The 14,450-nt window shown below is 44.1% G+C and overlaps 1 protein-coding gene across 1 annotated transcript in view; it reads left to right on the top strand.

The window, feature by feature from the left end:
- LOC128713168 (calmodulin-binding transcription activator 1) overlaps positions 1–14,450 on the top strand; it is a 106,330-nt gene that overhangs the window by 84,291 nt on the left and 7,589 nt on the right. Inside the window, exons 4-6 of the mRNA XM_053808029.1 lie at positions 9,848–9,915; positions 13,616–13,968; positions 14,081–14,376. Coding sequence (XP_053664004.1) covers positions 9,848–9,915; positions 13,616–13,968; positions 14,081–14,376 — 717 coding nt within the window. The remainder of the gene's footprint in view (positions 1–9,847; positions 9,916–13,615; positions 13,969–14,080; positions 14,377–14,450) is intronic.

The following is a 14,450-nucleotide window of genomic DNA, read 5'->3' as shown; positions in this document are numbered from 1 at the left end:
GCGCTCGTCCGTCGTCCGAACGGGAAGTGGAAAATATTAAACTCTATGGTAGGAAAAAAAGCTCCCTCACGAAATCAACGGAAGCTCCATAAATTTGCACCAAACAAAAGGAAGGTTAATTTTATCTTCTCTTCACTTGTGAATGTCCTGTTCTACTTTCTCTTATTCTGAGTGCTGAGCAAAGGCAAGTACTTCATACTTGTAACCTTTTTTCGGGCCTCCCCTGCAAGCAAGTGGTCGTGACCCTTACCCACGAAGAGTGTTTTGAAGCGTACATTAAGTGATTTTTGGTTCAACTTCGTAAACACCCGAATGAATTATTGGCGTTTTTTTTGGTTGCTCCTCTTCTTTGAATCTCGGAACACTGCTTTAAGATTCCGTTTTCGCTCACTGTTCTTATGTGTTTTTTCCGATTCCAAAACAAACTATCTTATCTCCGCTTGCCGTGTGTTTCAGATAGACATTTATTTGCAATTTTAGCTGGCGTCGCTTGTTGTTGCGCGCGAGTTTCCATTTTGCTGCCAAACGAAATGGAAGAATTGTAGGGAGGCACAAAAAAAAAGAACACGGGCATAACACTCTCTGCTTTCTTTGGCCGAGTGAGGTGAATTATGTCTTAATTTATGGTCCGCTGCTTGCCTGCTTCGCGTACCACTTCCGCCGTGGTCCGACTGTGACAAACCCCGTCCGGTGAGGGAGCAAACCGAGCCTTTCCTGCACTGACCTCGGTCTCGGGGACAGCGATAGCGACGGGAGCTCGATTTTTCCATCGGGCGATTTGTGTGGGCCACTACATAATGTGCCACTCGGAATGGGCCGATTTTTATGGACGACGTGAGGTGCTTTATTTGCTTCGTACGGTCTGGGAAAATGCAAACACAGACTCACACACACACACGTTCGGTTGGGGAATCGGATGTACTGGAACTTAGACCAGTCGGTCCAGTTATCGTCTGACCGCTCGATATAATGGAACGGAACCATATCGCACCATAACGTACGATGGTTATGTTCGGGACGATTCATTTCTGCTGTCATCAAGGCCATGGATTGAGCTCATGAGGTTCTGTGAAAAGAACCGTCCCTCCTCCTCTGCCGTAGTGTATAGACTGGGAGCGAAAAATAATCTCGGAAAATGGATATAAATACGGGGACACATTAAAATAAATTTCCCATAGCCGTGCACCGGGCACCACGTAATATCAAAGGTTGTGGCACGGTTTTGCTGAACACGCCGTACATGATGTACAAGACGGATAAAGCAAGGCCAGCTTGCAGCTTGTGTCTTTGAGAAAAGCCGGAACGAGTTCGGAACGGTAAGATTGGCAGGATTAGAGCAAGGCGTGCTTGGGGTTTGGGGTCGGTTTGGTAAAACAACTTGTACCGGACAGTTATGTAGGTGTAGGTCATAATTGCCATCACTTTCGGACATTTAAAAGGATTTGCAATGAACAAGCAAAGGATGAACATTTGTATCTTGCTTCTTGCAATGCTCTTTTGAGAAGGAATGCTAATTTGCTTTACAACTTGTAAGCTAATCTTTCTCTGTCCATAGTGCAGTGTTTGAGTCTTGTGTGGGTTTTGATTTGCCTGCTTGTCATTTCTGACAACTGGAGATACTCAGAGATGTTTTCCAATACATGTGCATGCATGGGTTGCTTAAAGATTATTAAATAATGGAGATGGTTTTAAACCATAGTACAAGTAAACCTTTTAACCTTGCACTTGCGTCAAAACAGCCTGAAAGTATGCAATTTGTACAACAAAAAATCCTAAGGTATGCAATGTGTGTAACAACGAATGTATAAATCACTTTTATTTACAGCTTATTAATTGAAAAAAGTTATAAAGATAAATGTTTTTCACAAGTTGAATAGGAAAAAAATACTAGAAGAATAATCATACTTCATAATTTAGTCATGTGTTTGAGCCCAACTAGCTTCATAAAACGATTTAAATAAATATAAACTACGGTATTCCTCACTATCTCTCACAAGAACTCCTTCTGCTTTGTGCTTTTCTTCACTTGAAACGGCTAGAAAACAATGGATAAAGTGTTCAAGCGATGAACTCCGCACGGCGAACCCAAACGGTGTTGATAATGAACGTTTAATGAACACGAATCATTGTTTCGTAATAATTTATCGCTCACCGACTCATAATTGACCTCAATGGTCCGATGCAAAATTTATGAACTTTACGGCGCGTTCGCCAGGCTCCACAAGGTGGTGAAAAATGCCAACAGGGCCCAACCAAGGATGTGTTTCCACGCTTATCGGAAAATCTCTTCTAGTGTACCCGGGCGACTATCAAGGACAGTGCTATCCCAGCATCGTAACAGACTCCCCGGAACGGATCAGGCGTGTAGTTAAAGGACCAACAAAACAAAAACAAAAACACTCACACTGTGTTCTCCACGAGAACAGAGTAGAGATGAAACGAAAAATAAAACAATGTCCCCAGCAGGAGCGGTGAGGCACTAAAACGGAACAGGATGCCGCCAGTTGGATGGAAAATTTACAACGTGCAAACCGGATGTGCAACTTGATTTTTATCAAAATTCTCATTATGTAATAAATAAAGTTTGGTCGTTCTCGGCACGATGTCCTCGCCAATGTTCCGGCGGTATGGTGGCTGCCATGACGGGGACTTCACAGTAGGACCATGGGTTGAAGAAGAAAAAAATACACCGTAACACTCATACGCTCTACTCATTCGCTACGAATAGGGAGGGGGCTAGATTTGGCGACAAGATATGTCAGCACCGTGGTAGTTTCCTTCCACCCGTGTGGAACAAGTGCATCCTACAGGTCAGTGGACTTGGCTTGCGTTCCGAATGTGTGGACGAACCCATCCTTCCGGGAATGGGTTCTTTTTTGCTCTCCCATCTTTCGTTTCGTATGTCTCGTTCGCTGGTGCCGCTACTAGGCCAACGAGTAGGTACATTTTTGCACCCGGTCGCTTTATCTTGCACCGTGAACGGAGCGAAAAACATCCTCCAAAATTCGTGTCGGGTTTCATTTTCACGTCGTGGAGAATGTGTGTGTTTTTGTTTGGTATTTCTTTCGGTTGAATGTGTGGCTTGTTCGGTAACGCACTCCGGTCCATTCGCAATGTATGAATATGTGTTGTTGAGAATTGGTTTTTGTTGTGACGTTTTCGGAATACATTTGTTCACAGGGCCTTGTTAGAAGATGGAATGGTTTTTTTTCCTTGTGTTTTAGATGGCCTCTTTCCGTCTGTCTTTAGTGTGGACTGGCGTATGTCGCGCGTAGTCGGGTGGGAAGGGCTTAACGGAAGATGAAATTTATACGACTTGATGTCGTCACAGCAAGCAACAAACTTTCATGTGGCGAATGGATATATTTTTATAGTAAAAAATAGTGGTATGGGTTGTTTGTTTTTACATATAAATACTGAGCAGTTTATTAGATGCATGCAGCAATAGCTTACAGTATATAAAATAACAAACATGATAAGAAAAATATATCGCTCTTGAGTAAAATTACAAATAAAGTGATGGAATAGTTTTTTGTTAATTTGACACAGATTTTTTGACAATTGATTTGCAACTTTTGTAGTTACATTACTATTTGTTTAAAAGCTTTTAAATTATTTTGTCATGTTAACACATTTGTTTTTCATAACTTTTCCTAACAAAAAAAACCCCATTGTTCGTTCGTTCCATGAGCAAAACAACGAACGAAAGCAACTCAATAATAAAGCACTCCTTCGCCTCGTTATGCTTAAGATACAGCGAGCCCCATTAATTTATTAAGACATTCTGAGGCAAATCTGTTCTGACGGAAGTATTCGGCCGCGAATCACGATAAATGGTCATAAATTAGCGCCGATTAGCACGCGTTTGGGCCACTAACGCCACCACCAAAACTGACGACCGAAATGCGGCACAGATAGGTGAAAGGTGAAGGCATGCGTTCAAACATACAGACCGGGCATACACACCCACCCGAAGGCAACCGCGAGGCGAGGCGTCAAAGATGGAAAACTGGAAGCAAAACGGAAAACAGGAAAAATTAATCACCTCTCGACCGGTTTTTCGGGGCGTACGGGCGTATCGGAGATTGGTCGAATTTTCCGGCAGGTTCGCCCATGGAGTTTGCCACTTTGAGCTACACTTTCGATCAAGCCAAAATACCCTCTAGACACCCCTTGGAGGTCTTGTTTTAAAAAGAAAAGTTCAAGGAAAGTTAAGACCTTACACGTTGAAGCGAAGTTATTTTTGATGGTTTGGTTCAGTCGTGAAGGCAAATGAGGCTTTTGTTTTCGTACAATCCACAAAGCAATCTTTCCATCATGGCAGCGAGTGGGAAAGGCATGGGAGACTTTGTTAAAAAGCAACACAACAACGCGTACAGAATGACCCGAACGCACGGCAGGAAGGCTTAGTGCAATGGTTGTAATTTTTATGGGTTTTGCGATAATTATCGTGACGGAAGAAGCAAATCCGGCCGAAACGTGTACCGGGCCGTCGTACGGAACGAGCCTTTCACGGGCCTTTTTTTCCTCCCATTTCGACCGGTACCATTGTTGAGCCGGTCGCTGATCATGGATAAAGTGATTAAATTGATTTCGATAAGCCGTCAAAGCGAAAGAAAGGAAATGGTCGTGCCTCTCCTCGAGGTCATGCAGTGTGCTATCGGGTGGCCATGGGTGGTCAACGCGTGGATGCGATTGCCATTTTGGTTACGGACACAAATCGGTGGTTGCTGCCGTGGAAGGGAACGAAAGCGATATAGAGTTGGGGGTAGTATTTACATAATTTCGTTATGATTATTTGCCGATAAGTGATAATTAGGGCCATGCAATATGCACACGACCGCTCAATTTGTGAATGGGCCAACAAACGCCGTAAGCTTAAGTGTATTGCTCCGATAAGTCGTTCCGCCGTGAAAGTGTGTTGCGATGTTTCATTGTTAGGAAGCGTAAATTTACTGTGTCGAGCCTTTTGAAGGGGGGGTTTATTTGGTATCACAAAGCGTAAAGAATGGATTTAATGTATCCTTTTGAGCTCTTTTTTTCTGGTACGATTTTCCAACTAATTCAAATTGGTCAAAAGTTCAAGAGAATAGGAAGAGATATTGTTTGATCTCAAAGCTTATTGAAATTCATGCCTATTCGTAAACCGAATTAGGTGCACAAATGGCACAAATCAGGCCAACGATAGACGATAGAGGATGTTTTTTTGCATGCCCGTTGGAATAAGTGTCTAGTTTGCTGAATTTCGCACGTAGTGCATTAAAATTCATCCGCTACGAGACGGCTTTGGTGCATGTTCAATTGATTTCTATCTGAAATCGATCAAAAGTGCACCGTCGTCAATCGTTCCTGTAGGTCGTTTCGAGTGTGCCCAATTCGATTATCATATTGAAACACAGCATTAGTTCAGAAAGTGGAACGAATAGAGAGGCCAGAGGAAATAAAAACCCATCCTCAACCTCCAATTGGAACATTCAGTTCGAATTCAAACACCAATACGAATCGAAAAAAATAAATTCAACAGAAGCAAGAGATAATCATTTATCTCGATTGATTTTGTCTCGCACTCTTTAATCACACGGAGCGCATAAAATATTTGCCTGAATTTTCACTCCTCGCCAGCACCGGAAGAACTGTGCACAGCCCGAATGGAAGAAATAAAACGTCGGAATGGCATTTTCTTAGCTCACGTGCACGTTTACAAGACACTTGCGCCCGGCCGGTAGGGGCGCACCGCGTTCCGAAATGAATTGAACGGTGTGGAAAATTCGGCAAATGGTTTTCTCCGTATCTGCTGAATGGGTTGGAAAAATGGAGAATGGTTCTCTGTTCCGATCTCCCATCTCCATCTTCCCATAATCCATTCCCATTTACCCCCGGTTCCTTCACGGGGACTCTTTATCAGATTTATAAAATCCATAAAAACAATAATACGGTTTTAATATAATCATACATTAAATTTTATAGGACATCATTCAGTGTGTTATTATGTGCAAATGTGCGAGCGCCAGTGGAGTCGGAGAAACGATCGGGTTTTCTGGCAGAAGGCAAGTCATGCAATTCTTCTGCTAGCTGAAAAGAATGGGTTTAAGCCTGCCTATCGGAGAAATTCTATCGACGCCAGACACACTGGACCACCCCTGGCAAACGTACCGTACCGCCCATACCCACACATAAAGGTGCATCAAGCTCGTTTCGATGAAGATGTAGCTTCACTTTATACCACATGGGAGAGCCAAACTGTTATGGCCTGTTGTTTGGCCGTTGTTATTATTTGTCGTACAGGTTTTATGCATCGTTCTGGGGCGGCTTTCACCTCCGTCGAGGAGAAGGGATCGAATGAATAGAACAGTTTCGTTGATGCCAATAGACCGAACGGTGGCTGTGCCATGCGATGGCTTCGGGTTGCACACAGTCCCAGCCGTAAACGGTCAGCTTGCTTTCCATTCACGTTCGATAGCGAGCGATTACATGATTTATATTAGTGTTATTTTATTGTTCTTCAAAGTGTGTGGTTCTTTTGGGTGGCATTACTCTGTGCTGGCGGTAGTGGCGGGAGCACCGAGCACCAGAGACAGTAATAGGACATCTTACAGTACAGTACCTGGGGGTTGTGTAATTGAGGTGTATGTGATTGGAATGGTTTAATTTAATGCACATTGGATTTACAGTCAACAGAATTTACGACGATCGCTTTAGAGAAATAAAAAAAAATGATAAGAAAGTAATGATGTTGTCATTGTAGAAGAAAATCATCGAAAATCCTAGAAGTTGGGGTATTTCCTATGAAATCTTCTTAATCTCTTCTTACTTTGATCGTTTGTAAGACTGGAGTAAGGTAACACACACGTAATTTCACGAATACCACGTTCCGAGTACAGAAACGCTCTGTTGGGTTTGGTGCAGCCTACTTTGAGCTGCATTTACCTTTTTTTAATGAATGGTAATGATTCTCGAGAAATCTGAAGCAATCATGGATTCATTTTTTATGGTACTGTACAACATACTAAAATAATATTTAAGAACTATGTTATAATACCCAGTTTCTGTTTGCAGTATTACAAAGTTCTGTTGAATTGAGTCTCAATGAAAAGTCTCCAGTCATTACGTTCCCCTTCCGAGATATTCGTTATGTAAAGAAATGCATTTCGATGATGCTGAGACTCTTCTTCATATGAGCACATTAAATTAAATTACACTGCTCGAGCACCATTTGCTGATCAGATTGTATTACACGACACGAGCGGTTGATTCTTACTTAGTCATGTAAAAGAAAGAACATCTAAACACATTTATTGCCTGCCAGGGTAGAAGAAAAATCCAGATTAACGAAGTAAACTCGTTCACCAGGAATGCTCATTGCATTCAATTTACCCGATTGGAATCGTTGCAACACGTTTACAGCGGAGGAACCCAAACCTCCACAGCCACATTTGCATCGGTTCATTGCATTGGAAACATCATGCCGGAAACATGGTTGCAAGAAAGATTGTCGTTTGCATCTCATTAGCTCGGCGACGTGCAACAGCAACAAGCGGTAAGACAAGAGTTGCTAGAAAACATCTTCCTGCTCCGCAGAGTAATTTTAGGAACGAGATTGAATTTCATGCTCACGGTCGACAGCGTGTGCGACAGTAAATGTTGCCCAGAATTGGTTACTTTTGGCACACACTATCGGTACAGTAACCTGTCGGAACTGGGCCACCGTGCCCGGTCTTTGTGTGAACAGCGCACACAAAAAAATCTATTCCTCTACTGAGCAAACAGCTTTCTTGTCGGGTAAAGGCACACTTACTTACTTACGTGCGCTCACATTAAATTTATTCCATTCGTTTGCCAGTTGGCAATTTCTTGGGCCTTTTCGTTGCCTAAAACTGCACACAAAGATCGTAAGCAGAGGCGGTTTTTCACGTTATCGTGATAAAGAAGCTCGTCGAGAAATGGTAAGAATCATTACTCCACCCGCGAAATGGAAAGGACAGACCCACTATCAAGCGCTGGAAGGGGGCAGAAAATAGTGGAAAACCCAAAGAATCAGTAACTGTACCACCTTCATCTACTCGTTGGGCGCAAAATCGTGCCCTTGGCGGTGTTATCGGTCGGGCTGTACGATGCTTCCCACGCCCATCCACGTGCAACGAGCTGGAAAATGCAGGAAACTCGCGCAAAACTCCCCAATCGCAGGGTTAGCGTTTTCCCGAGGCCTGTTAGTTTTTCTTGCCCATTTCCCAGACACAGCAAATGGAACGACGTCAGCAAGGGATAGAATGCATAAATTTAACCACCGCACCGGTTCGCCCTCAGTTCACTCCCACCGAAACCGAAAGCTAGCCCGAGATAATTAGATAAACGAGTCCTAGGAACGAAGAAAAGCATACGCCTTCGTGGCAAAGTAAAGCCTTTTAGGCACAAACGGAGAACACATCACACAGAAAGGTTTGGTGATCAGGCCGAATGCGACTGTTCGTAGTGCACTTTTTTTTGTTGGCAAATGTCAAGCCTGATCGCGTTAAAACGAGAGCTTCGGAAAAAGCTTTAACGTCACGCTTTGGTTGGTGGAAAAACCTGTGCAACCGGCCCGAGGAAAACCGAGCGTGAGCAGGAGGCAAAGCGCATTTGGCTGTCGGAAAAAAGTAGCAGGCTTCGTATAGATAACACGGGTGTGAATAGGATAGAGCCGAGAGGGAGATAGAATGGACGTTTTTCCATGGGACGAAAAAGAGAGGCTAGCGTGGGAAAAAGCTGTCGTCGACCGAAACGAGACGACCTAACGACGATGGAATGCCTGATAACGACAACTGACGACGAACATAGTCGTTTCCCTGGGCAAACGGGGACGCGCGTTCATCGTATCGTCTTTATCGCCCTCCTCCTCCCCCTCCGGGTGAGGGGCAAAACAACAACAACAAAATAAAACATCCCCAATTAGGTGGGGCGAGGGGGAAGGAATGTTGTGAGATGTGTTGTGGGTGTAGGTAGCGTGAGAAAATGTGTTTTATGTACGGTGGAAAAAACCTAAACCAAACCCAACAGCCACCCCACCCTACTACAGGACGGGGTGGATGCTTTTTTTGGATGCTTCGTGCCGGAGCAGGATGGCTCTATGTGCGGCATGATACGGGAGTGCACGGCATTCAAAGCTACTGTACCTGCGTGGTAAGCATTTTCTTTCGGCGTGGGTGGCTGGACCAAAGTCTCATCCCGCAACGGGAGCTTCCACTTTGGTTGGGTGGTAACGGGATGGGATGGGGCGGAAAGAAAGAAAACTTTTCACAAAATTGAATGTTTCGCAGATGTGTTTTTCGGGTAGCCGTGCCGTGTTGTTGGTTCGATCGTGGATGAGTGCGTTTTCTCGGAGTAAATTGAATGCTTCAATATGAGACGAACCGAGACGCTCATCGAAGAGAGGAAATTGATTAGTTTGATTAATAGTTTTTGTTTCATTTGTTTGCATTTTCTTTCGTTTTGAGTTGTTGGATGATTGTTATCTTTTGTGTTATTTTTTAAATAAGTTCGATTACTGCCTCATTTTCAGTTTATTTTCTGTGATATTAATCTGTTGTTTACATTTTTTTACATTAGCAGTTTAATTGGTAATAACAAATTGAAAAAAAGAAGAATCATTTAATGAACATATTAAGTATTTTTACTAATTGGGATGAATGGAATCCTTTTGTTAATATTAAAGATAGCCTTAAAACGAAAATTATAAAGTATTTTCGTCATTTAAGCACATATAACAAAGCAATGATTAATACTAAGTGATAGATACCAGCATATTTATATTGATGATTGTCATGTTAAAGTGAGTTGCATTCTAATATTTAATTTTCCTTCTAATTTCCAGGAAATTGCGGCCATCCTAATCAGCTTCGATAAACATTCCGAATGGCAGTCGAAGGAGGTGAAAACGAGGTAGGTTTAAAGCTGTCTACACGTCCACCCAAGACGCCCACTCCCACTTTTTTTCATCTCACATCCAACCCCAAACTCATAAAGCACGAAACAAATTAATAATAAACCGAGCGAGACATGGTTCACCCGTGTCGTCGTAAAAAAAAGAATATGTCGCGACTCGTTAGCCACTGCCAGCAAACTGGAGGGGCGCGAGCGCAATTCACACACCCGTGGGAGAAGCATAAACGTGGATGTTCATAAATTTGTCTGTACGTAAAAGCCCCCGTGCTGGTGAAGACGACTCATCTTTCCCCCGGCTAACGGTTTTGTGTGTCGCGCGGAACATGGCAAAACGGTTTATGATGATTTTCTTTCCAAGACCGTAAAAACATGCACCACCCAAACCGCCTTCTGTGAACATTTAGTGCGAGAAGGCTTGCGCTCGATGCCAGGTGGCAGGACACTGAACGGCTCACTCATCGTCTTGGGACATCTTGTTCCAGGTTGACGGTCGGGTCCGTTCCTTTTGCTGCCATGCTGACTCTCCAGGGAAGATTTATTCTCACAAACACATATTAATTTAACTTTATCACACCTCTCAAGCATCCAGCGGTGTGGAAAAGGAGCCGAATCCGCTCGGATATTTTCGCTCGGCTGGAAGAATATTATCAACATCACGCGCCAACTCCGGTCCAACACCGGAGATACCTATTTATGATTATTGTGTGATGTAATTTTAAACATTTTATTTCCCACCTCGTCAGATGACAGCGGGCGCCGGGAGATTTCGTAGGGATGTGGTGCCACCATCGGTGTAGCCTTATCGTTCGTGCTTGTTGCTCGGTTGATGAGGTGTAAATAAACGATCCCGGGGAAAAAAAGGAAAAAGAATACAAACGGGTCAACCCGAAAACGGCATCGAATGGTTTATTGGGTGTTTGCATTAGCTCGCAAATTTATTGTTCGGTCCCTTTTTTACAGCTGACGTAGGCATCATGTGGGGGTTCGCGAATGAGGACGTGGTCATTTTTGGTTTCGCCCAACTGAGGGAGCGACACGTGGGATTTAGTCAAACTGGTAGGGCGACCTAGTTTTCTGTTACCCGATAAGGAATAGGATATATATAGGGAAGGGGATATATTCTGTTGACTTTAATGTGCTGTTCTTCATAAGTCAATGTTATGAATGGTAGCGAATGGGATTTAGATAATGGAAAATTGTGCGGAAAGGCTTAAAGATTGCGGTTAACACGGTATTTGGATGGATAGAGTAAGAAATTTGATTTTTTTTTAAATTTCCTTTGTGACAAAAGGACAATGTTAAAACATCGAAAAAGTTGAAGTTGAAAATTTAATTATGAAGCAATTTTTATAATTAAAGTATTTTTATTTGTTTTGGAGCATAACATTGTATTTTTTCTTGTAGTGGGGTTGACATTTAATGTTTTTTTTTGTATTTAATGTACATTGCCTATTTGGCAGTTTATTTACATTCGATGTTGCGTAAATCTGAGTTCAAATAGCTTAATTTTAATGAAGTGCTCAATATGGCGTTAATGATGCTCATAAACTATCTTCATAATTTGCAAAAACGTTCCGAAACGCTACAGGTTTGCCATTCAACAATCCGCAACAACGGTCTCGAGAATGATTGGCCGGGAACAATTACTCAAAACAGGAATGCAAGCATCGTTTGGCGCTTCGAACCCAGGCAAACAGCAGGCACGACCGTGTGCGAGACCATGGCATTTGGTTGTCCAGCATTCGCGAACAACCAATATGCACTTTTCCGCGAATTAATTAAGGATTCGCCAAGCACAGGGAAAGTTTCAAACGCATTCCTGCACTTCCGAACGAGGCTGTTCGGCAAGTTAGGTTGAACATTTTCCCTCGCGCACACAATAGCGAACGGTGCCACGAAAGGGAAGGAATAGTGCGCACTGCTGAAGGGTAATTTATATCCTTTGGCACGCTTAGAAATCCTGCTGATCCGAGTGGGAATGCACGGCGAAGGTGGCGTGTGAGTGTTTGTGTGTCTGCTAGTGTACGCGTACACCGTGCCGTGATTTTCTCCAACCAGCGAAGCCCCACAACCGGTGGAAAACTATGCCTAAACGCACCCCGACACGTAGGTGGCTTCTTTTGCCAGTCGCAACACATACAAACTGTCGCGTCGATGTTCCGCGGGTGCGTTCGGGAAGCAGCGTTTGTTCTTACCGTCTGCCGGCTGGCTGTTTGGGAAAAATATGTGAGAAGTTAATTATTCGCTTCCAGCCCGGAAGTGTGTTGGAAGCTCGTGCCCGACCCGGCTAAGGACCTCGGACGGAAAGGCCTGTAGTGGGATTGGAAATTTATTAGCATCACTGATAAACTGGTTGGCTTTTTCACATCGGTTGACAAATAAATTGGGTTAAGCTAGTTAGTGTGGCCTCCAGTAGCTAATATATGCAATACAATAGTTTTGCGTGTAATACGATGCGCGCCGTCTTGTGCCAAGTGGCATGCTTCGGCGGGCTGAATTGTTTGGGGTTTGTTGAAAAATGGCTAACGCTTTCCGCTCCCAGCAGGATCGGGGTAGATTAACGCGGAAAGCAGATGAAGATAGTTGGCTGAAGAAGTAATTAAATGAGTGCCGCTCATGTGTAATTATAGCACGAGCCTGTTCTCGTATGGGCCGATCGGAGGCGTTTAAACAACTGCTTCTGCTTGTGCAAGGTGCGAGCTATTTGTCCCGGAAGAATTTAACTCTCAAAACATGCGTTAAAACACGGCTTCTATCGTGGCGCATGGATCTTAACCCGAAGTAGTTTATGGCCCGGTCGGTAAGGGTGGTTTTTTACTCTTCTTATAATTACTACGTTTAGTATCCGTATCATTCCTTAATTTGAGTGATACTGTTTGAATGGAAACACCTCCATAATTGATACTTGAGCACCGGCAGCAGCAATTGATAATTATGTCATTACGAGCTGACCCGGGAGTCATTGCGACCGCCCGATAATAGCCACCGGAGATTGTCTCCTAAATGGGCATCCCATTGACTCCCGTTGGCTCCCTCCCGTTCGGCAAGTTGATGTCAATATAATTAAATTTAATAACACATCCAATCGACTCCACCTTCGCCCTTCTGGGAGGGTTTGTCCAATTTTCACATTTTTACTACACCCACAGGTGATGGAACGTGCTTGTGGGCCGTCTTCCAGCAGCACCGTACGTAACCACAAACCTTCGCTCGTGGAATGTCTCTTCCAATAGCAGCACCTTCGTACCGTACGCATGGGGGTTTTAAGTGTTCGGGTTTCACTTCCCACCGGTTCAGCAGGCACGTTAAGGATTATCATCGCCACGTGTCATGTGGCTCGGTTTTTGTTGAGAAGCAATGGAAATTAAAACGGGTCATTAAATTTCATTCGACGGTAACGATCCGTTTCTTTTCCCCTCACTTTGCTGGTGCTAGTCTCTTAGGGGTAGGTGCCGGTCTACCGGAACCAATTCCGGTGTTGTGGGGGCGTTAAAGAGAGGCTATTTGGGTGAAGAACACCGGGAATGGGGTATTGCAATATCCACCTCAGAGCCTTGGGAATGAGAAAGTATTTAACAAGTTGGTGGGTTTGAATTTGAGTTTATTTATTTCTGTTGCTTTATTCTATTAATTATTTACTCACAACACATACTCTAATTATTTAATGTCAACATACGAATTACATTGAATCTTTCAGACCGAAAAGTGGTTCGATGCTGTTATACTCCCGCAAAAAAGTACGCTACCGACGTGATGGTTACTGCTGGAAAAAGCGTAAAGATGGCAAAACAACCCGCGAAGACCACATGAAGCTGAAGGTGCAGGGTACGGAATGCATCTACGGTTGCTATGTCCACTCTGCCATCCTGCCAACCTTTCACCGGCGCTGCTACTGGCTCCTGCAGAACCCCGACATCGTGCTCGTACACTACCTGAACGTTCCGTACCCGGACGACAACAAGATGGCAGTCATCACGCCGAACCTGGCGCTCTGGGGTGACAAGAAGGAGTGGACGAAGGAGGAGCTGGTAAGCCAGCTGAAGCCAATGTGTAAGTAGAGTTTGTATTATTTGTACTGTACTGACAAACAAACCGGACAAACGACATTAGAAATCAAGTCAGCAGGGAAAAAAGTTACACCCTTCACTGATGGGGCGATTAGTTTTCCCCACAGTTTTCAGCGAGGACGAGCCGGACACGGCGAACGAGATTGAAATCTCGACGGCCGAAACGGTGGAAGCGATCGTAAGTCAGCTGATGGAGAAGCAGCGGATGGCACGGCAGACCGCATTGGTGAAGCAGCTCGAGTGTGGCTGCCCGGATGCGAACTGTGCCGATGGGAAATCATGTTCCCATCCGATGCGACGCATCAGCGCAGCGAAGAGCGTACAGGAGCTGGGCAAACGGACGGATGGACATGGTGGTGGTACGGCACCGAACGTGCTGATCGGTTCTAGGGTAGGTATTGAAGGGAAGCAGCAATTGTCGCTTGCCACAAAATCTCAATTATAACCGAGCGCATGTTTGCACTG

This window comes from Anopheles marshallii, chromosome 3 (genome assembly GCF_943734725.1).
Source record: "Anopheles marshallii chromosome 3, idAnoMarsDA_429_01, whole genome shotgun sequence".
In the NCBI taxonomy this organism is placed as follows: domain Eukaryota; kingdom Metazoa; phylum Arthropoda; class Insecta; order Diptera; family Culicidae; genus Anopheles; species Anopheles marshallii.
Note: the sequence above shows the minus strand (reverse complement) of the source record. Positions and strands in the feature narration are given on the sequence as shown.